At 41.1% G+C, this 24153-nt stretch overlaps 1 protein-coding gene across 4 annotated transcripts in view; it reads left to right on the forward strand.

Moving 5' to 3' along the window:
* Positions 1-24153, forward strand: part of MAST2 (microtubule associated serine/threonine kinase 2) — a 177926-nt gene that overhangs the window by 136712 nt on the left and 17061 nt on the right. For 2 of the 4 annotated variants that reach the window (XM_023534963.1, XM_023534961.1), the window contains 7 exons: positions 7496-7571; positions 10111-10131; positions 11935-12013; positions 14017-14171; positions 16095-16170; positions 18689-18898; positions 23066-23167. In XM_023534963.1, the coding sequence (XP_023390731.1) occupies positions 7496-7571; positions 10111-10131; positions 11935-12013; positions 14017-14171; positions 16095-16170; positions 18689-18898; positions 23066-23167 (719 nt within the window). The remainder of the gene's footprint in view (positions 1-7495; positions 7572-10110; positions 10132-11934; positions 12014-14016; positions 14172-16094; positions 16171-18688; positions 18899-23065; positions 23168-24153) is intronic. The other 2 variants (XM_011367608.2, XM_023534962.1) reach the window with 1 other exon arrangement.

Raw genomic sequence — 24153 nt, forward strand, 5'->3', positions numbered from 1 at the left:
GGTCCCCAGGATGTTCTTAGACTCTGACTTCACATTGAAGTCTGGAATCTGTTGAGTAATATGAGACCTGTTGATTTGAAAGTAGGTCCATTTATTTCATACATTTCAGCTCAATATTAAATATTTACTATATATAAGTAGATTACAACCACAGTAAGGTCAGTTCAGGGGGCACTTACTTAGCCATTCTGGAAATGGAAGCTTCCTAGTTGATTTTTTTTAATTAGTAAACTTTGCTTTTTAGAATAGTTTTAGGTTCACAGCAATTTTGAGCATAAAACACAGAGAGTTTCCATATACCCCATCCTCATACATGTACAACCTCCCCCATTATCAATATCCTGCACCTGAGTGGCACATTTGTTATAATCGATGAACCTGCATTGATACATCATTATCACCCAAAGTCCATATAATAGTTTACATTGGGGTTCACTCTTGGTGGTGGTGTACATTCCATGGGTTTTGACAAATGTATAATGACACATATCTACCATTGTAGTATCGTACAGAATAGTTTCACTGCCCTAAAAATTGTCTGTTCTCTGCCTTTTTATCCCTCCCTTGCTCAACCCCCGGCATCACAAATCTTTTCAATGTCTCCACAGTTTTGTCTTTTTCAGAATGTCATATAGTAGTTGGCATTATATAGTATGTAGCCTTTTTAGATTGGTTTATTTCTTTAGTTATATGCCTTAAATTCCTTTTGATTAGTGTTAGTACAATATATATCTATTTCCTTTTAATCTATATATGTACATATATCTTTATATTTAAATGACTTGTAAACAACATATAATTAGGTCTTGTTTTTTTTATCTACTGTAACAGTCTCTATCTAAATACTTATAATTGTTATTTAAGGTGTTATTGACTATATTTGTTACTGTTTTCCATTTGTTGCCTGTGTTGTTTCTATTTTTGTCATGTGTTATTTTTCTCTTGTGGTTTTAACTGAGCATTTTATATGATTCCATTTTCTCTCCTTTTTTTAGCTTATCAGTTATACTTTTTTAAAAAACTTTTTGTGGGTTTGCAGTATACATTTACAACTAATACAAGTCCACTTTCAAATAACACTATACCGCTTCACAGGTAGTATAAATACCTTATAATAACAAAATAATCCTAATTCTTCCCTTCTGTTCTTGGTTTCATTGTAGGCATCCATTTCACTTACATATAAGCATACACACACACACACACACACACACACACACACACTCACTATACACACACACACACACTATATATATATATATATACATACACACACACATTAAGCATACATAATCAAATACATTGTTGTTATTATTTTCAACCAACTGTTATCTGTTAGATCAGTTAAGACTATGAAAAAAATCAGAGTCTTAATTTTACCTTCACTTATTTTTTTTTTATGTAGATCTACATTTCCAACCCATATCTTCCTTTATTCATATAGATATGAGTTCTGACCTATATCATTTTCCTTTTCTCAGAACTTTTAATTCATTGTAAGGCAGGCTCACTGGCAAAAAATTCCCCCAACTTTTGTTTGAGAAAGTGTTTGTTTCTCTTCACTTTTGAAGGATAATTTTTCAGGGTTGTTGTTGTTGTTGTTTTACCCCTTTCAACAATAAATATTTCACCACACTCTCTTCTTGCTTGTGTGGTTTCTGAGAAGTTGAATATAATTTTTATCTTGCTCCTCTCTAAATAAGGTATTTTTTTCCCTCTAGTTTCTTAAGTGATATGCTTAGGTGTAATTTTTTTTGGCATTTAATCCTGCCTGATGTTCTCTGAGCTTCCTGGATCTGTGATTTGGTGTCTGACATTAACTTGGGGGAAATTCTCAGTTATCATTTCAAATATTTTTTCTGTTTCTTTCTCTGTTCTCTGATATTCCCATTACATGTATGTTACACCTTTTGTAGTTATCCCACAGTTCTTAGATATTCTGTTCTATTTATTTTGGGTTTTTTTCTCTTTGCTTTTTGGTTTTAGAAGTTTCTAGTGTCATATTCTCAAGGTCAGAGATTCTTTCCTCAGCTGTTTCAGTTCCAGTAATGAGCCCTTCAAAGGCATTCTCCTTACTGTTAGTGTTTTTGACCTCTGACATTTCTTTTTTATTTTTTCTTAGAATTTACATGTCTGCTTACATTTTCCATCTTTCTTGCATGTTACCTACTTTTTTCATTAAAGCCTTTAGTATATTATCAGTTTAAAAAAATTCTTGCTCTGATAATTTCAGCGTTCCTGCCATATCTGACTCTGGTTCTGATGTTTGTTTAGTCTCTTCAGACTGCATGTTTTCCCATTTAGTTTGCCTTATAATATTTGGTTAAAAGTTAGATATAATGTACTACGTAAAAAGAACTGCCGTAAATAGGCCTTTAGTAATGTAGTAGTAAGGTGTTGAGGAGGGAAAATGTTCTATAGTTAGGGCCTGTGCCTCTGGAGTGTGAACTTCACCAGTGCTTCTTAGTCCCCCTCTGCGACTCCTCTTAAGTGGAACAGAATGGCTGGAAGGGGCTGGAGTTAGGTGTTTCCCTTCCCAGCGGTAGATTAGGCTTTGATCAAATCTCAGCAGGTTAAACTCTGGTGAAATAGTTTATCCTAAGGACAGGCCTTGTTTAGAACAGAGTGCTCTGGTGTACCTCAGAATGGTTCTTTTACTCTAACCCCCAGCTGGAAGCTTGAGGAGATTTTTCTCAGATATTCACTGTGAGGAGCTGGTAGAACTCCTGGTAAAATTCACAATTGTATGGGGACCCCTCTATGACTACATCTGCCCAGAGTTTTTAACTCTCAGACTTGTGCACACTGAGTCTCTAGCAGTTTATCAATTACAGTTCAGGTTTTCCCACCTTGGCACTGGTTCCTATGGAGGTTTCTAGTCATGGGTTTCTACTATGGTAAGTTGTTATTCTCTGTATCCGCTTGTCTGTCTCTCTCATTTTGGGAGCAGGAGTTGCTCTTCTCTTCTGACAGATTTAAGAAGAGTTGTTTATTTTTTCCATTTATTCAGCTTCTTATATGCCAGACCAGAAACACAGAAGTTAGTTCATTTATTTTTATTGCCTATAGAGTATGCCATTGTATAACTGTACCACAATTTACATGTTTATTTTCTTATTGATGGACATTGTATCAGTCTGGGCCTAGTCAGGAGACAAACCACACAGTGATTTAAACAGATGACATTTAATAAAATAATTCACTACAACAATAAAAGTAACTTTCAGGTGTAACAGAACTCTCTAAGGGTACCATAGAGCCGAGGAAAAGTACCCAAGGAAGAGCAGACCTGGTAAAAGGCTCTCTCTAGACTGGATTCAGGCTTCCTGTGGGCTCGATTCAGACCACATTGGAGAAGGTGTAATTGCAGCCCACTGGATAGCAGAGATGTTTGCCCACGCCAGAGCTGGTCCACAGTCATTGAGCAATCAGGAAGCAGCCCTCTGGAGCACTAGCTAGTCACAGCCAGTGTGCAGGCCTGCACAGAGAGTGGAGGTGCTAATGGGAGCACATTATATCCCTCAGGAATGGTGGAAGACAAACCCCAGGATACAGGAAATGAAGCAGGCAAGCAGAGGGAGTTGGACCACTAGTATGTGCATGCCTAGAGCACACAGCATCCATGCAGAGAGAGCTGTGGAAAGTTGGGCCAGGGATGCAAGGTTGCCAGTATGTGACTGGGTCAGAGCACCCCTGCATGTCCTCACTCCCACATCACCAACTGATGGTGCAGTTGCTGGAACTACACCAGGGGACTGTTCTTTCTACGGTGTCCCTCCAGCACCCTCTACTGAGAAAGTTTAACATTGTGCTCACTATAAAGGAAAAATGCTTAAAGGAATTCTCTTCTTAATCGCAGAGCAAGTATTGACGGATGAATTTGGAGCTGAGAGGTATTAAACTGGTAGCTAGCACAGACATTTAGATTATTTTCAGTTTTTCACTGTTGTAATCAATACTGCAACAAATATCCATCCTCATGTTCTTTTTGTTTATATGTACAAAAACTGTCTGGGGTTTATATATAGGCATGGAATATACTGTATAAATTTTGGAATAAGATTAGCAGATAAATGAGCATGCATATTTATATGATGCTTGTTACATATCATCTGATTTTAAACTAAAAGTATGTCTTCCTTAAGCCTTTAGCTCCTATCATCCTGGGTCAAGTCCCAGTAATCCACTCCTCTTTACTCCCAATTCTTGTAGCCTCCTCACATATATCTGCCTTGAATCCACTGGAGCTAATTTTGTTTTCCCCTGCCCCACAGTCACCACAGGAACCCCCAGATACCAGCTTCTCCCATCTTCTACACTCTTAATTCCTATAAATCTTTGAATATTCCCTGTTCTGTCCCTTTTTTCTCATTCCTCTTCGACTCTTGAAATTCATCTAAGGTACCTTCTGAAATTCATAGTCCATTAGCAGCAAAATCTCCTATATGCTCAATCTTGTTCTAATAGAATCCTGGGGGGAGAGAGAAGGAGTTAGAACACTGATTGCCCTACAGCCCTCTTAAGTGTTAGCTCTTACCTCTGCCATAACCTATTTGTGAAAAATATAAAAACATTATAAACCTTTGCATTAGTTTCCAAGAAAAACTGCTTGATATCACAGAAGATAAAATTTTGGATAAATTGCAAAATGAGTATATAGTCTAATAAATATAGCCAATAATGTACTTCTTACCACTGAGAGCTACATGTCTTTGTGAGGCTTATTTTTCATTCATAATAAAACTAAGTAACAAAAGCTAAATTTTAAAAAAATGTAAGTTGATCCATAATAAGTTAGGTCTGTAATTACTTAGGAGTGTAATTGCTGGATTGTACAATAAGATTATTTTTGGCATTATAAGAAACTGCCAAACTGTCTTCCAAAGTAGCTATACCATTTTGCATTCCCACTGACAATGAATGAGTTCCTGTCATTCCACATCCTCACCAGCATGAGAGATTGTCCATTTTTTAGCCATTCTAATCAGTGTATGTGAGTATCTCGTTGTGGTTTTAATTTGCAATTCTCTGTAACTAATTATGTTAAGCAACTTTTCATATGCTTGTTTGCCATCTGTATATCTTCTTTGATGAGTTGTCTATTCAGATCCTCCACCCCTTTTTTAAATTGGGTTGTTTTCTTATTGTTAAGCTTTAAGAGTTCTTTGTACATTTTGGATACAAGTCTGTTTGAGATATATGTTTTGCAAATATTTTTTCCTGGTATGTGGCCTTTTTCTCTTATCAGTGTCTTCGGTAGAGCACAAGTTTTTAATTTTAATGCAATCCCACTTATTAGTTTTTTTCTTCCATGGATTGTGCTTTTGGTTTCATATCTAAAAATTTATTGTCAAAGCCAAGGTTACCTCGTTTTTCTCCCATGCTGTCTTTTGGAAGTTTTATAGTTTTGTGTTTTACATTTAGGCAATGTTATATTAGGATCATATACATGATCCATGTTGAGTTAATTTTTGTGAAAGGTTGTGTCTAGATTCACTTTTTTTGCATATAGATGTCCAATTGTTCCAGCAGCATCTGTTGAAAAGATGATGCTTTCTCCATTGAATTGCATATGCTCTTTTGTCAATGTTAATTGACTATAGTTCTGTTTGTCTGTTTCTCAGTACTCTGTTTGATTCCATTGATCTGTGTGTCTGTTCTTTCACCAATACTACACTGTCTTGATCATTGTAGCTTTATAGTGAGTTTGAAGTTAAGTAATGTCAGTTCCTCCAACTTCATTCTTTTTCAGTATTGTGTTGGCTATTCTGGTTATTTTGCCTTTCCATATACGCTTTAGAATCTGTTGACATTCACAAACTAGCTTGCTGGGATTTTGAATGAAATTGCATAGAATCTGTAGATCAGATTGGGGAGAACTGACATCTTAACAATACTGAGTCTTCCAATCCATGAACATACAGTATCACCTCATTTATTTAGATCTTTGATTTCTTTCATCAGAGTTTTATAGTTTATAGCATATAGATTTACACATAAATTTATTAAATTTGTACATAAACATTTCATTTTTATGTTCATGTTAATTATATTTTTAATTCCAACTACCACTTCATTGCTGGTATAAAAGAAAGCAGTTGATTTGTTTTATTAGCCTTGTATCGTGCAACTTTCCTATAATTGCTTATTAGTTAGTTGTTTTAGGGGTGACTTTTTTTTTTCTTGCTTGCTTTCTTGTTTTTTTTTTTTTTTTTGGTGAATTCTACATAGACATCATGCCATCTGCAAACAAAGACAATTATATTTCTTCCTTCTTAATCTATTTACCTTTGATTTCCTTTTCTTATTTCACTAACTAAGACTTTAGTATGAAGTTGAATAGAGTGGTGAGAGGGGATATCCTTGCCTTGTTCCTAATCATAGAGGGAAAGATCTAGTTTCTCACTATTAAATTTGTTGTTAGCAGTATGTTTTCTGCAGGTGCTTTTTTTATCAAGTTGAAGGTTTCCTCTGTTTCTAGTTTGCTGAGGGTTTTTTTTTTTTAATCAGGAATAGGTATTAGATTTTGTCAGATACCTTTTCTGTATTAATTGATGTATTTATAAGGGTTTTCATCTTTCGTCTGTTGATGTGGTAGATTATGTTAATTGATTTTCAAATGTTGAATCAGCCTTGCATACCTAGAGTAAATTCTACTTGGTCATGGTATATAATTTTTAGACATTGTTTGATTTTATATTTCTGATGTCTTGTTGAGGATTTTTACATCTATGTTCATAAGAGATACTGGTCTATACTTTTTTTGTAATATTTTTATCTGGTTTGGTATTAAGGTAATAGTGGCTTCATGCAATGAGTTGGGTTTTCTGGCATGACCAGCCGTCATCCTGAGTCATCCCAGTCTTATATAAACTATCAGGCACCACCATGAATACCACAGGCATTCCTGTCACTTGGAACATTCCAAGGATTTAGAGGCTCACTCCAGGAACCAGAGACAAAGACCACCATATTCTTTATCACGCAATAGTGGAGTATAGAATTATAGGTTGTTAGGGTTTTTCTTTCCTTAATTGGAGCTACTGCTCCATTGTTTCCTTGCAATCTGCAGAGATATATGTGCAAGAGACTTTGGGACAAGGAATTATGTTGCCCTTTGAGAAATGTTTGAGCATTTGGCCATGCCATGTGTATTGCATGAGTTCTTTAAGCTTTTGGAAAGTTGGGTTAACTTGACTAGGCATATTGGAGCCTGAGGTGTTCCTAGAAGAGCAGGAAATTGGAAAGTTGCTGCTGGATCTAGAATGGATGTCTGGGAGACATAGATGGTTAAAGGCAACTTGGAAACAGGGACAAACTTCTGGGCTGCCAAGCTTTTAAAAAGAGAGAATCATTAAACTAACAGTGGGCCTGAAAAAATAACCATACGTGTTAATTGACAATGCTAGGGAAAGATTTCTTTCCTAAAGGTTGTCTCAACCCTCCTCAGAAACAAACCTCACAAAGGGTTCCTTTTCTTTTTTTCTGTCCACAGGTAACAGTCCTTTGGACAGCCCCCGGAATTTCTCTCCAAATGCGCCCGCTCACTTTTCCTTTGTTCCTGCACGTAGGTAAGTTGATAGAAAACCTACTACATGACTGGCACGTGTGGCACTTGCATGAATGTCAGTTAACGTCAGCTTCCGCCTTTGAGGCACTGCCCTTCCAAGTGTGTTTACTTGGGCTACCAGCCACCAAAATTCCTTCCTTGCTTTCCTCACCAAGGTCATATTCATTTTGTTCAAGTTTTGCTTTCTAGATGCTCTTGGCGTTTGCATTTGAGTGTTCAAATGGTCAAGTAGATATTAAACATGGATTTATTTTTATAATCCTAAGCAGAAGTCCCCAGTTTCCTGAGGTACCGGTACGTTCCAAAACATTATACTCTTGATTGAGAGCTATCTTAATGTGATTGATGGGAAAACACCTTCTCTTCCTAGGAGGACTCAAAATTATATTCTTATTCCTCGAACCCAGCCAGTTTTAAGGAGGTGGAAGCGGCCTTACATGCCTCCTCTCCTTGGAGATAAAGAGACTACCGGGTCTTTACTTATCCTCCCATGAATTTAGAAAGATTTTGTGCATTACAGAGCCAGGCTTATATGCCTCCTCACATTTCACGCATCTCTGGAAGTGATATAAACTTCTCTCTGGCACATACTAGCAATCCTGACAGCTCAGCCCATTGCCAGGGTATCACCTGACCTCTGGAGAAATACCAGGCTGACTGAAATGAGTCCATCCAAACCACATACCAAGGCTCCATATACAATGATTTACTTTTCAGGACATTTTCTAAAATTCTTGGCAAAGTTGATGTTCTTTGATTTTATTTTTTATTTTTATTTAAAAAATATCCTCAGTTAGAGTCAGTCTCTGATATTAAGACCTCCAGAAAATCATGGCTTCAGGTTTGGAACCTTTAATGGATAGAGAATGATGTATACAGCTCGACCTAAGAGCAATTTCTGTACTTAGGCTACTTTTTTACAAAAGATAACAGAAAAAGAGCAGATTCTTTGAAATATCATCAGCTCATTATTCAAATGACAACCCATAAGATACTCACCCCCTTCCTCATTAGGATTCTTTGTAACTGAATAGACATGTACAGGTTGGGAGAAGGTCAGTGGCTGACTTGGGTGCCCCTTCTGACCCTGTTGCCTTGTTCAAAACAAATATTATCTGAGTTTGTCCCAGGGACTCATCTCTTCTACCCTGTGTAGCTTCTAATTAGTTAGGAACATTTAATAGTATAAGAATCTGCTGGATTGATGCATTTGTTTTTCCAGCCCAACTGGAAAGTCTTACTGATCCCAAACTTCCTGTCTTAACTATGTGTGAACTAGAGCTTCAGATTAGGTCCAAGCTGGGATAGCAAGGCTTGTGACTGATCTCTGTAAGTGGCATTGAGTCATTTCCCATTCATTCAATAAATATTTACTGAGTACCCAGTATGTCCAGGCACTATACTGGGCACTTAGTTATATAGTGGTAGCAAAATAGACATAGCCCCTACTTTCTTGAAACGTCATAGACTTAGTAGAGTCTGTGTAGTTGTTTCCTTTGTAAGGAATGGGGTTCTCTCAGATCTTCACCTAGTTAACTCATTCTTTCATTTCTCATCTTAAATGTTAACTCCTCAGTGAGGCTTTTCCTAACTATGCAATATAAAGGAGCCTCCTTGTCATTCTCCATCAGATCATCCATTTTTATTTTCAAACTAGTACTTTCTAGTGCCTGATATGTTCTTATTTGCTTGCTCTCTATTTCCCCTCGACTAGAATTAAAGCACCTTTAATAGAGATACCTTAATATTATGAAAGCTGTTTCTCCTGGTGTATAATGAGCACTCAGTCGCTGCTTATTGATTGAATGAGTGGTGGGGAAGATAATGAACAAGGAACAAACAAATGCATAATTTGAAACTATGATACGTACCATGAAGGGAAAGAACATGATGCTGCACGAAAGTATAAGAAGGGAATGGGGCTGAAGGATCTATACTGGGTAGTCATGTGAGGCCTCTCTGAAAGTTTGACTTTTAAGCTTAGATCTAAAGGATAAGAAAGAGGCTGCCGTTGTTGGGAATGAAAACACAGGTGTGTAGACCATCCCAGGCAGAAGGACTAGCATGTTCCATTGGTGCCCCTGTATCTACTTCATTCTCTGGGCATTAGGGGTAGGTTCGGCTAGGGGGCTTTGGGGCCTGGTATTATCACGGAGATCCAACAGGTCTGCTGGGTGGCACGAAGTCTGAGTCATGTGCGTGGAACATGGACTCCTGAGCTGCCCTCTTATAGGCCATAGTAGGAAAAGCAGCTAAGTATTGGGGTTGGGGAAGGACTTCAGCCCTGCCAGAGTATTTAGGAATTGTGCTTCCTAGATTACATCTTATAAGATGGCATTAGTTTGGAATATCATACAAAAGGCAGATTTGATGACACGCTAAGAATAGACCCGTTTGTCCTACAGTTTCACTTCAAACTACGCACATTCCCAAACAGAAAGTTTGCCTCTGCCAAGCTAGACCAAATACCAGGGGTCAAACAGATCAGTCTCTCTGGTTCCTTTTGATTCTCACTTATAACGTGTGTCTTTTCACTACAGCCATGGCCACAGAGCAGACAGGTAATAGCGGATGTGATGGGGCAAGGGGCTGGGAAACTGCTATGCATGGCCAGACAAAATGGTTTGTGGTTTTGTGCTGGTGGGAACTGATTGTAATGAGTCTTTTCTGACTGTGGGTAGGAATATTTGGCCTTTCATATCTAGCAAAGAGGCCCTAAGGGAGCCCCCTCTACCTGCTGGAACCCAGGCTCAGAGCTCATATGCTTAGAGGCAGAAATTGCTAAATAGTTTCAAGCTTCTGAGCGTAGGGACAAGTCACCCTCATTCCCACAACTTTCCTCAGTTGCCCAGTGAGATGACCAGGCAGAGGAAATGGAGGCATCCTATACTGGCATTTCTTTCTGACTCTGGTGGTCCCTGGTCTTCAGTTTACAGAAAAATGATTGCTATGTAATTGGTTTCCATTTCTCCTTAAAAGAGGAAAACTCACCTGTGAAAATGTGTATGTGATAAGGGTTTGGGAAAACCCTCTCGGAGTTAGACTAGTCCCATCTTTGCTGAGCTCTGTTTTCCTGAAGTTGAATTGCTTTCTTATGTAGAGATCCCAGGACTCAACAAAGAGGTCAGAGAGAACATCATGATTGAGCAGCCTCCTTGTCATTTCTTTGCCTCAGAGACTAGGTTCCAGCAGAGCTAGCTGCCTGGGTGGCATGAAGTTTGAGTGATGTGCATGTGGCATGGAACCCTGGTCTACCCCCTAACAGAACACTGTAGGAAAACCTGCTAGGTATTGGTGGGGGTGGGGAGGAGTGCGTCAAAAGGAGAAGCCCTAGCAAGATTGATTCCTCTTTTTTCTTCTTCCTCTCCCTGCCTCCTTCTACCCCTCTTAAGTGAGAAGCCTGGAACAAATCACCAAAATCTCTGAGTCTTAGTGTTTTCTCTGAGGTTATTGAACTTAACTTTTTAAGGTCCTCCATTGCTAATTTTCTAAGGTTCTGTGGGTAGCAGCAAATAAGTTTTTCTTTAACTTGAACCAGAGCAGGCTATACCCCGCAAGCTCCATAAGAAAGAACACTTGTGTTACAGCACATCCACAGTTCAGGAAAGATTCACTTGTCCATGTTATAAAAACTTCAGACCAGATACCTTCTTGATCTTTTTCTTTACAGCAAAGCAAATAAATGTGGTTTTTTATGATGAGAGCTTTAGGGTTCATCCTCCCAAGAGCAGCAGGAAGCCTGCCCCCCAAATCTCATGTACAGCCAAGGCTATGCCACCTTACTCATGTTTCATAAAGCTACTATCACTCTTTGGCAAACATTCTCAAAGACTGGTTTTATGAGTCCTACTGGATCCTAGGTAGCCTTTGACTATTTGCCATTGATTGATTCATACTCAGACCCAGATGGTAGTCCACTTCTTCCTGGTTGTCAACCCAGTGGCCTGGGGAAGACCAAAGAGCTCTTCACATGGAGCCTTCAAAAGAAGAAATAGCTGCATTTCAGTGGCAGTTTTCTCCTTGTCATGATTCCTTTAACTGGTGTCCTCTGTCATTGCTTCTTTAAAAGTGAATAAATTGAGACTGTAAAGATTTTTATTCCAAAACGACAGTTATCATATAACATGTTCTTACTTAAAGCCACGGGATCCCTTTATAGTCAGAGATGTCTGTCTTCGCAGTGGAAAACACACAGTAGGCCCCATGTAGGAGAGAGACCTGCAAGTATGTACTAGACCAAACAGTACTGTCTTGACACAAGGAAGTGAACCAACTGCCCTAAACAGTGCTGATGGAGAGACAGACAGGTCCTAGGCTCAGGGTGGTGTCCTGTAGAAATTGCCTAAAAGTCTTTTCTTACATAGGACTGATGGACGGCGCTGGTCTTTGGCTTCTTTACCTTCTTCAGGCTATGGAACCAACACTCCTAGCTCTACTGTCTCAGTAAGTAGCCAAATCTGTAGCCATACCTCCTTCACCCTTAAGAAATACTTCCTTACAGGTTATTGCTCTCTATCCCTATAGTGTTGCAAAGTGGTTCTCAACTTTTCCTCTAAAGCTAAACTCAAAGAAGTTGTTTGGGGATAAGGTTGAGTGGGGCAGAGGGTTAATGGCCCCTAACAGCCAGAGCCAGATCCATCAAACACCTTCGGAAAGAATTAGCCAGCATGCTCCCTGGACATCAGTTAATCCTAGTCAAGTCAGAGGACTTGAGGGTGGAGTTTTGCTTTGCCAGTGAGGCCAGGCATGGGGGCTCTGAAGCATGGTTCCCGTACTCTCCCCACCTTATTTCTAGGACTGCAACCAAGGGCAGATAACCCTTTCTGTGTCCCAAAGGCCTGGCAGACCCTCCTCTTCCTTTTTCACCTTTTCCTTTCAAAAAAAAAAGGCAAAGGTAATTGTTGTTTGATGTTTAAATTTGGAATGCATCAGCAAAAAAGTTGGCCCTGCCTCTAAAACTTGTACCTATGTTTCTTTTAAAAAAGGTTTTAGCCTAAAACACAATAGATGTTCTAATTGCTGCTATGAACAATTAACAATAAAACGAGTCTTCCTCATTGAGCAAGTTTTAATTCAAGCTAGGATGAGAGGGTTGGCAAACTTTTTCTGTAAAGGACCAAGTAGTGTAAGTATTGTAGGCTTTGCAGGCCATGTAAAATCAGACCACAGACTGGGTGACCATTCTCCATGTCCTCCACCATTTTTCAGGTTTTCTCAGCTTGGCTTGTCTATATTCATGAATTCCAAGCAGGTAAAAGGAGTATCATTTCCTCCCTTGACCTCAGTATTACTCATAATCCAAAGATCTCATTGGTCTTTTCGCAACTGTTTAGCTTCAGATCTTTCCCTAGTAAATACCTTTCCTCATAATCCTTTATTCAAATAGATGACTTTTTTAAACCCAAGCTAAGAGTCATATATATATATATATAAAATAAATTTTAATGGGCTCAACCCATTGCTCCAGCTTATTTTATTGGGATACTTAAAATACCAATTTTGCTTCATGTCAGCTACAGTTGGGTGAGGATACTTTTTGCAATTTCTGTCCTATTCATTTATAAAAATGTGGCCAAGACAGAGCCCTGTGGAGACCTCTCACTAGCTGTTTATAACTTCACATATTATAGCATTCTAGGAGAGAAGTGTGCACTGTTAGCAAAAAATAAAAATCTGATTTCTCACTTTGTCTGGAGGCTTAACTTGGCAACAGAGTTCTCTCAGTGTGATGCTGCAGCTTTGACTCTAAATGGATTTAAACATTTAAACCCCAGATTCTCAATCAGTCGGTGAACAGAAATTGAGCCAATAGTGTTAGACTTGCCTTCTCTCTGAGTAAAAGGGAAATTCACTGATCCTGGAGCTGTAGGGGTGCCTCGGCAATGGCTACATCTGCAGGATGACTAGCGTAGCACAGCTCACTCCCTCACGAGTTCTGTTGTGATTAGCAGGGAGCTCTTGTCTGGAATCTCAGTCACTGGGCCATGTTTAGAATTCTTAATTGTTTTCAGGTCAAGTCTAATCTTTCAGTTCCAGATCTAAAAGTAATTTTCTTCCCTACAGGAAGTGTGATTTATTAATTACTTGCCATTCCAACTAGCCAAAAGCTTTATTGAGGGCTAAGTTTCAATGCAGAAGAATCTGCTTTTGCAGAGGCTCCCTAGGTAGTTACGGAGCTCTCACATCTCATGACCCTCTGGGTCCAACTCCCTGCAAAACTTGTGGAGAACCCTAGTGCCTTGGCTTCCTTAGGACTGAGGACCCTGAAGGGGTAGATGTGGATGGGATCATGCACAGTGCAGGCTAAAGGGAACAATGGAAAGAATGTCTGCTCTGGGTTGACTTTGGGTGTACAATGACTGGGAACTGACCCTTTTCAGTTCCTTTTCTGATCCTGGACTGTCCTTAGACATGTCTTTAATGCTATTTTTTGTTTTTCCCTCTAGTCGTCATGTTCCTCGCAGGAAAAGCTACACCAATTGCCCTTCCAGCCTACAGCTGATGAGCTGCACTTTTTGACAAAGCATTTCAGCACGGAGAGCGTACCAGATGAGGAGGAAGAGCAATCTCCAGCCATGCGACCCCGTTCCCGCAGTCTCAGGTGAGGGATACTCTCTGCCCACGGCCCCAGGACCTGTGGCGCTCAGCTTGTTTGCACAGCATAGGAGCCAGCAGACTTATTCTATAAAGGGCAAGATAATAAATAATTTAGGTTTTGTAGGCCATACAATCTCTGTAGCAACTACTTAACTCTGCTGTTGCTGTGGGAAAACATCCACCGACATTATGTAAACATTATTTACAAAAGCAGCCAGATTTGGTCTCAGGCCATATTTGCCAACCCCTGGTATAGCATATTGCCCATAGCTCAAAAGAGACAAGTGTAGTGAAGCTCAAGCCCTTTTTCACTTTGGATACAGCTCAACTCACCACCCCAAGAGATCCCTGATGATGCTGTTGAGTAGTCTCTCTCTCTTTTTCTTTGAAAGTAGTTAGCAGTAGAAATGTACTTTAGAGCCCATTCAGTAAAAGGAGAGTAATAGTGTTTATTCTGATAGTTTACCTGGATGCAGATCACAGAGGCCCAGGGGATATGAACTAAGCCATCTAAAAAAGTTGCTGCTGAAGACACTTGTGGCTGACTTGGGGAAGAAGCCCATTTCAGAATTAAATGCCCATCTGAATCTGTCTCATTTCCCTGACAGACCTGGGCTCATCGAACCAAACAAACCTTAACAGCTGATTTATCTGTGAATTCCTTAGATTAGTTGGCTCTTCTCTTTGGTATGAGCCAGTAAATCTATACCAGAATTCCAGGTTAAGGAATAGAATGTAGATTAAAATGAGCATGGCTTTAATGACTAAGCTCAGCTTCCCAAAGTCCCTGAGAAATAATTGGCTAACATGTTCAGATGGAGGCCCAAAGGAACAGTGCCTCCCAGGAAAAATCCCCTCAGGTAATGTTGACTGTGAGTGTTAGAGGGTGAGCTGAGCCAGGCCACAGACTGGTTCAAGTTCAGGGAATGATAAAGATGACTGGGACTGCAGTACAAATGATCAAAAATACAAATGAGTGAATGTGTAGTGTGGATCCCAATGTCTTTCTTTGCCATACACAGAGGAACACCTTGATCTTGGTGCTCCACAATCCACACAGAGTAAAATGTACCTTTTAGGCCATCTGAGATTGAGAAGACTACAGTACCTCAGGGAAATCCCTGCTATATTACTCTTAAAATGCTTGGTAATGTACATTGATGCAACAGGCAGACCACGGCCCACTCCAGGGGGAAAGGCAGAAAGGAACAGTTCTGAACCTAGGTCAGCTGGGATCATGGGATCACGTGCCAGGGGCACCAAACTGGGCAAGACCTGAATATCCATTCAGTCGTGTGGCTCAAACTTTGAAACCTTTAAGGGGATATAACCACACATGGGCCAAAGGGGAAGATTTAGATGACCCAGGCCTATAACTCACTCCAGGCTTATAACTCACTCCAGGCTCTTCTTCCCCAGGCCTGTAATTCACTACAGACTGGATCAGCCTTATTCGTCTCCCAAATCAGAGCCCAAGTTAGTTCTATTAGCTGCAGCTTATTTGGGGAAAGATATAGGTACACACTGCCTCCTTCTGGTTGTTTTTAGTGGTGGTGATTCTATTTGATTCCTAGAACATACTGAGGTATTCCCGATCTGACTGGGCAAAGAGCCCTGTTCTGGGGAGGACCATCCTAAGAAGCTACCAGTGGGCTCAGGAGTGGTCTTCTTTTCAAGCCTTTTCATACCCTTAGAGAGGTCTTGTAAAAGCCAAGCTTCTTATAGGAAGGTAGCTCAACTCTAGGTGGTACCATTTTGAGCTGAACAAGGTGTGCTGGCAGCTCTAGGAATGAGGAACTCAGCACTTTCTAAAGTGGGAATGTGTGGGTACTTCGGACAGCAGGGGAGCAGGAGTGCTTGAGGTGGCCATCTTTCTCCTCGATAGTTCCGTGGTACTAAAGTAACACTTTGTTTCTTTCCTATTTAGTCCTGGACGGTCCCCAGTTTCCTATGACAGTGAAATAATAATGATGAATCATGTATACAAAGAAAGATTCCCCAAGGTAAGGATCCATTTTACATGAGACTGGTAATACCCCCGAGGATGGCTACCTGCAGCCAGCCCCTCTGGAAAGGCTGGGACGAGGGGATGGAGTGCTTTCTCCAGAGGCAATCGAGAAGAGCAGAGACGTACCAGGAGGGGGAAGAGGGTACAAGCACAGGGGCTTCCACTGCTGGGGCAGAGGAAGGCAGCAGAGGACTGTGAGTTTGGGCGTCATAATTGCAGAGCCTCTACTTCTCCACTCCCTGGAGGGAAAGGTATCTGGAGGGAAATGTCAAAAAGGAAGCCCACTATATATTAGTGGGAAAGGAAAGAATTGCAGATCTTATTTCTCACCATACACATTGGGATCCCTGAGTCAGGGTCTCCCTGGAATAGGGTTTGCATTCCGAGAGCACCTTCGTTCGATGTGGGTTTCTTAAGCAGGGCCTCCTTCCCAGGCACCAGAGAGTGTGCAGACAGCAGGATGCTGGACTGGCAAGAAGTTGCTAGAGGGAACAGTAAGGTGGGAGACAGAGATCTCAGAGTTGCTTGCTCACATTTGAATTTGTGTTTTTAAGCAAGGAAATGCTGAGGGAGGAAAATAGGGAGAAATAGTCTTCACAACTCTGCAGTTTGGCCTTAAACCTTGTGTGTGGAACTAGGACCTTGCTTCCCATTGCATTTCTTTTTGAACACCACGTGCCTGTATACTCTGACCTGGCCTTCTGACAATGGGCCCCGTTCCTGCAGAACACAGCCAGCTCTGTGTGAGAGAGAACCAGGGGACTGATGTAGGCTCCCTTTCCATGACAACAGGTAGCATGGAGTCCTCAGCCTCTTTTTTCGCCCTCTGTTTAGACCTCCCTGGGTCTACCTATTCATCTTTATTTAGGGTCTGCAGTGTGGTTCCCTGTTCCTCTAGAGAGTATCCTTTTTCTAGAGTCAGGTTCAGTCTCCTGGACACACATCGGTGGCCTAGAGAAATGGTGTGAAGCCCTTGTGCTTTCCCTCCTGACATGTACAGTGAAGCACGGCAATAAAGAAGAGCACAGATTCTGGAACCACACTGGGTTCAAATTTGCTTCTGCCATTTACTAACTATATGACCCTTTATGGACAGAGTATTTAACTTCTCTGAGCTTTATTTCTCTCACCTGTAATTTGGAATAATAAACATATCTCATATGGAATTGGTGAAGATTAATGAACATTAAGTTTTTCTAAGCTGCCCGGGACATAGTAAGCACTCAGTAAGTGTTAGCTATTATTTCTCTGCTGCCCTGTGCCCTGTGGTCTATGTTATTTAACCTTGGAGAATAAGAGCGAGGAAGAGGGGCAGAACTACAGCTGAGAAATCACTTTGTTATGCTTGATCCTTTATAAAGAAGTTTGGGAATGTGTAGTGTTTAGAAATGCATCTCACGTGTTTCCTTTCTCCTTATATATTTGGTGTTGTATTGTCATTCCAGCATTCCTTTTTTTTGTTTGTTTTATGTGCATGTCTCCAAGTCATTTGTGTAAGATGAATTTTGTTAGAGAAAATGTATTAAAATTCCTTCTCTTCCATTTCTTCTCCCCTCTCCCACTCCTGTCTTTCTCTACACACACACACACACACACACACACACACACACACACACACACAAACACCCTCATATATATGTATATGTGTATGTAACATGTTTATGTATGTGCATATATATATGTTTACACACACCCATACCCACACACACACTGGAAATCAGAAATCGCCACCCAGTGGCAAAGGATAAAAGGCCAACTTCTAGATAGGCAGCTTAGAACTTGTTAACTGATATCTATTTGTCATTTTGACATGAGTGTGCAGTAAGGTCCCCAAGAGGCTTCTGAGCCAGACCCCTATTCTGTTCTGCTGAGGATCCAGGTCTGTGACCAGGCAGGTTCACCTTTAATAAACACACTCTGAGCATCTGCTTAGCTCTGTTGGGTCCTAAGGTCAAGTGATAAATCAAACTCTCCCTGACTTGAAGTTCCCAGTACAGAGGAAGGTTAGAAACCATCATGTCCATACACGAAGTTTATACAGTCGAGAGGTCCAGAGGAAGAACAGAGGAAAGGAAACCCTAGTTTGCCTGAGGGAATCAAAGACTTCCCAGAGGAGAGATGTTTGAAATGAGATTACAAGGAATAATAGAAGTTTGCCAGGCAGGCTTGGCAAGGTGAAAATGCTACACACAGGAAACAGCATAAACAGACCAAGGCATGAAACAGCCTAATGAAGGAGGAGAACAAATACTTCAATGTCCTTAGAGCAAAAGAGCATGCCTTTAAAGGAGTGTAGGGAGATACACAAGGCCAGGTGAAAGAGAGCCTTGATTATGCTTTGACTTGACTTGTAGATGATCTTTCCACATTTTCAGTCATCAGCTTCCCCAAATGCAACATCAGCAAACCAGGATCACAGAGCCCATCCTTAGGCTATTGCCAGACCCTTCAGGTTTAGCTCCAGCTAATGTGGAACTAAAAGGGAAATTTCACTTTTCTGTTTTTATTCCCAGGCCACCGCACAAATGGAAGAGCGCCTCGCAGAGTTCATTTCCTCCAACACTCCAGACAGTGTGTTGCCTTTGGCAGATGGAGCCTTGAGCTTTATTCATCATCAGGTGATTGAGATGGCCCGAGACTGCCTGGATAAATCTCGGAGTGGCCTCATTACATCACAGTACTTCTATGAACTTCAAGAGAATTTAGAGAAACTTCTGCAAGATGTGAGTGTCTGAGCTGGAACTCTGGTGAATCCTCCACGCAGTAGTGGATTAGCAGTCCCAACCTAAGATTAAGGCATTAATGGTGCTCCCAGTCTTCTCGGCCTTCTCGCCACCTCCTTGCTAGTGTGCAGGGCCACCCCCAGGTGTGGTGATGATAGACTTAGGTTCCTCCTCTGTCCCTTGCATTACTAAGGAAGCCGTTTTGGTATCAGAAGAACTCAGTTCTGTGTGTCCTTCCATCTTCTAATTCCAATAATCTGCCCAAGGCACCAACATTGGTAGTATTTGACTAGGAAATTTGTAACCCAAAGCCAAAGAGTGTCCCCCGTGGCTATGGCGGGCTCTCTTGTGGTAGAAATAACTGATATAAGCAAAGCTTTCAGACTGTTTCTCCTCAGCCAAGGGAAAGCAGGACCAAGGCTTGCACTATGGGTTTATTTATTAACATTCTATTTGCATAGTGGGAAGTTCTCTACTAGGGACCTATGTGTTTAGAGACCTGATCCTCCCCAGTGAGAAAAGTCTATGAGAGGCTAAAAGTAAAGTGATCCAGAGATGGTCAAGACCAGAGCAGACACTGAGTTCTTAACTACCAACCCATGCTCTGGTGCTCATTTTCCTACTGACCTCTCCAGTAATGTGGGTGGATGCCTTCCCACTCAGATCACAGTTGCCCCCTATTACACCATTAGTACAATTGAAGGGAGAAGAGATGTGCCTGTGTCCTCAGGGCTCTTCACGTCACTAGAGTATTTCCCAGCCCAGACCACTGCTACCTTCAGACCTTGGCCTTGCTCTGCCATAATACCAACTGAGCTGAGAACCTAGAGCTAAAGACCAAATAGGACTTTAGTGTGTTACTCTAGAAACCAGGAGCAGGGAATCTAGAGAAAGGATAACTAAAGATGATCATGATTATTGCAGTCAAATATTAGATTTCTCATGTATAACAGGTAGAAGATTGTTCTCTGTCCCCTAAAAGGCATACTAGTCCAGTGGGCAAGAGTTACAGTGAGAAAGCTTTTAATAGATGAAAAAGTACTTCCTTCTACAAAAATCTTTTTTTGTTTCTGATTTCAAAAGCATACTTAAATTCAAACATTATACAAATATGAATAAATATTGTATGAAGTCTCATGAAAATCACTGGCAGGTATTTGTTTCTATTCAAGGATAACTTTTGAACTGTTTTCCAACAGTGGATAGGAATCAGGGATTGCAGCATCAAGTAAAGGATCAGTGTAGAGTGACTTCCAAGGTTGCTTGTACATCTAAGATTGTTCTGAAATGCTAAAGTCCTGCCCAAACCTTCAGGCATTTTCCCAGACTCATTGCCCCTGGGGGTCAGCTTGGTGCAGTAGGAAGAGCACTGAATATGGAGCCAGTGCATTCATTGGTTCCCTTATTTGCTGAGCTCTGAGAATGCAAAAAAAAAGTTCAGTGCTGGTTCTAACTTAAGGACTCCGCTGGCGACTGGAGTTACAGACCCATTAACACGTACTTACAGTAAAAATAACAGCTTCATTTATTAAAGTGTACTGTGTACCAGCCACTATACTGAGTGCTTCATGTAAATTAGCTCAGTTGTGTTTATTATTGTAAGTCTGATTGACGAGCAGCCTAGAGGTCAGTTCTGAACATAGAGGAGGATATAGTGATGCTGCATGGAGAGTTCAGGAAAAGTTAAGTCTTGATGATAAAGTAAGGAGTTCACCAGACCTAGGAAATGGTATAAACAACTCTCAGAAGTATAAAGGAAATTGGTACATTCCAGGAATTACAGATTAAGTAGTTTGGCATGACTAGAGTGAAGGATACCTGCAGAGGAAAGTTGTTGGATGAATTTGAAGAGTAAGTGGCATGGTAAGATTTACATTTAAAATAATAACAATCACTGTTATTTATAGAACACACCAACACTGTAAGGGAAGTGCTGTTATTATTCCCTAAATCTACCGATGAGGAAACCCAAGCTTAAAGGGGCTATTAGCCCAAGGTAACTCATTTCTTAAATAGCGGAGCTAGACCCCAAACCCAAGTTTGTTTTATTCCAGAGCCTGAGACCGTACACTTTTAAACACTTAGTCAACAAACATTGACTGACCTTTGCTATATAAGAGGCACTATGCTATGCTTAGCATGTGAGTGAAGCCAAAAAAAGAAAGACAGCCTCTCTATTCACAAGGCTGTACAGTGTAGCTATAGAGATAGACAACTAACTATAAAACAACATGATAGATGTGGTATGAGCAAACAGCTAGGAGAACATAGAAAAGAGCAGTTACTTCTCGTTCTTGAGGGGCAAAAGACTTAGATGAGGCCTCACAGAGTTGATTTTTAGGCTGTCTTAAAAGAATAAATGAGATTTCACCAGATGCCCAGCCTCTGTCTTTATTTCATAACCAATTTTTTTATTGGTCCTCACTTGCTGTTTTTCTTTCCTTACAATCTATTCACCATTCAATCTTCTGCCTTCTACTTTGCCTTCCCACCACTCCACTAAAGCGGTTCAGGCAAAAGTCACCAAGAAACTAACTGGCCAAATCCTATGACCTCTTTTAGTCCTCATCTTTCTTCACCTTTCTACACAACTTTACATAAAGAAAAACCCCCCCCAAACCTTGTTTCTTCCCTGATTGTTGTGGCACTATGCCCTCCAGTCTCCAGTCTTGCTGCCCCTTCACAAGTTCCTTCTCTGCCCATCTCCTAGGTGCTGGTGCTCTACAGGGCACCATCCTGAGCGTCCGTTCTCCTCTTTCTTCTTTCTTCACACTTCCCTATTCCGTGTCTTCAGTTGTCATCCATTTGCCTAGGACTCCCATCTGTGGCCGCTTCTCTCCCTCTTCTCCTGCACTCCAGACCAGTGCTCACAGCTGCTTATTGGACTCCTCCACTTTGACTTCCCAGATTGGTTGGTATTTTTCAATGGCAGGTAATAGGAAGGTAACTCAGAGTAGTTTAATCAAGAAAGGGAAACTAATTATAAAGGGAGTGGGTCTTAAAGAATTGAAGACAGAAATGCTGCCAGGCCTTAGGAAGAGACTGGAACTAGAAACCAGAACCTGTGAAAGCCCAGGAAGCATTCAGCCTCCTCTTATCTCTGTTTTTCTCTGTGCTTCTCTTTCTCTAGCTCTTTGATAGATATGGTAGATAAAGGACCATCCCTTTTCACCCGAGAGTAAATTATACTATTCTGCCACACTGATAGTAACAGTTGTCTTTTCATCCATTTTTAAATTCCTAGGAAGGTAATCCACATTGACCAGAGGTGGGAGGGAAGGTGCAACCACACAATGCACACGTGGCTCTTGGAAGTCAGAGAGTTTCCATGAAAAAGAAAAAGGCTCCTGGGCTGAGCAAATACCCAAGAAAGTACCTGGTATAGGTACTGCAGACTCTGCAAGTTCAAAACAGAACTTATCTTTTCCGCCTACCTGCTTTTTCTCTAAAACCAAATGTAATATGTTTTCTCCTATCCTCACCTAAACTGCTTATCTTCTTATATTTCCTATTTCATTTATAGGTTCACTGAACTTTTCCTAAAATAATAGTTGCAGTTACCTTCTGTTCCTGCTTCTTCCACCCTCAGGCCTACTCAGTCATCTGCCTCTGAAATGGTAGACGAAATGGCCCCAGTCTGTCTGTTTCTCTCCATTCTTACTGCCTGAATTTATGCCTGTTTTGTCTGCTTTATTGCAATAGCCTGTTGATGGGTTTTTCTGCTTTTAAGCTTGACCTCTTCAGTGCACCATCCACACTCCAACCAGAGTGGCCTTTCTAAAACACTTCTCTGGTCACATTACTCTCCTGCTTGAAGGTCTTTCTATCCCTAACAGTCTGTCTGGGGTGAAAAGTGAACATCAGTGAAGGCTCCCTTGAGAGTTGCCCCTTAAGCTAGGGTCTGGAGGGTAAGTAAAGCTTGTTGGATGGAGGAGCAGGTAAAATGGCGTGTCTGTGTGACATTCTGTGATGTCATGTAGTGTTCTAAAGCTCTCATGCTTCTTAATGAGCGGCCTACTCCCTCTCACTGACCACTGGCCTTTTCTAAGTTCTCTCAGCAGAGCTCTCTGTACGACCAGATTGTAGTAGCTCTGTCCAGCCCAGTCCTGCTTAGCTCAGCCATGATGGGCCTGTGGATTATTTAAGCAACCTTTGTCTTCTTTACAGGCTCATGAGCGCTCAGAGAGTTCAGAAGTGGCTTTCGTGATGCAGCTGGTGAAAAAGCTGATGATTGTCATTGCCCGTCCAGCTCGTCTCCTGGAATGCCTGGTGAGTGGACTCTGGAAAGTTGCAGGGGTGGAGCGGGGAGGGTTTGGAGAGGTGGAAGTGGGGGCTATAGAGGAAGTATTCTGCTAACAGCAAAACCGGTGGTACCCATTGCCATTTCTACTGCTGAAGTCCTTAATTTAAATATGATATGCAAGCATCGAGGGACCAAACTAGTTCCTTTGAGAAAAACTGGATGGGCCTGAGGGATCTGGCACGGGGAGGTATTAGTCTGGTGTACCCCCACACTGAGCAGGCCCTGGGTCAGTGGGGCCCTCAAGGGTGAGGAACACGGCTGGTTTTGTTTGCACGATTTGAGTCCTTCATTTAATCATTCATTGATGCTTTATTGAGTACCTTCATGCTAAACACTAGAGATATAGGCATAAATACAGCAGAGTTCCCATGTCCTAAGCTGCTTCCTCTGTAATGGAGTTAGAGTTAGTCTTAAAGTGCCTTAGATAGAAGGCCTAGAGACATATAAATAATAATTATGGTATAGCCACAGAGGTAAGCACAAGGTACAGCAAGAACATGGTGAAGGAAGCGCTCCCTACGGGGCATGAAGCTTATTCAGCAACTTGAAGGGTGGTTATGAGTTTGCCAGGTAAGGGGCATGGGAAAGGGCAGTCGATGAAGCAAAGTATGTTTGAAGAATTGGTGAGGGATTAACCTGGAAGGTCGACCATGACAAGATCATGGAGAATGTTGGGTTCTCTGCTCATGTGTTTGCATTTATCCTTAAGGCCACTCGAAGCCATCAGAAAGTTTAGATAAGAATGTGACAGTCAGATTTACGTTTTTAAACCAAGTTTATTAAGGGATAATTTACATACAATAAAACATATCCCTTTTGAGTATACAGTTCAGTGAGTTTTAACCTGTATAATCAGTGCCACAGTTGAGGTAGAGAACATTTCTTTCACCTCATGCCCTTTGCAATCAGCCCCTGTCTTCTCTCAGACAGCCACTTATCACCTCTCTTTCAC

This window comes from Pteropus vampyrus, unplaced genomic scaffold (genome assembly GCF_000151845.1).
Source record: "Pteropus vampyrus isolate Shadow unplaced genomic scaffold, Pvam_2.0 Scaffold135, whole genome shotgun sequence".
In the NCBI taxonomy this organism is placed as follows: domain Eukaryota; kingdom Metazoa; phylum Chordata; class Mammalia; order Chiroptera; family Pteropodidae; genus Pteropus; species Pteropus vampyrus.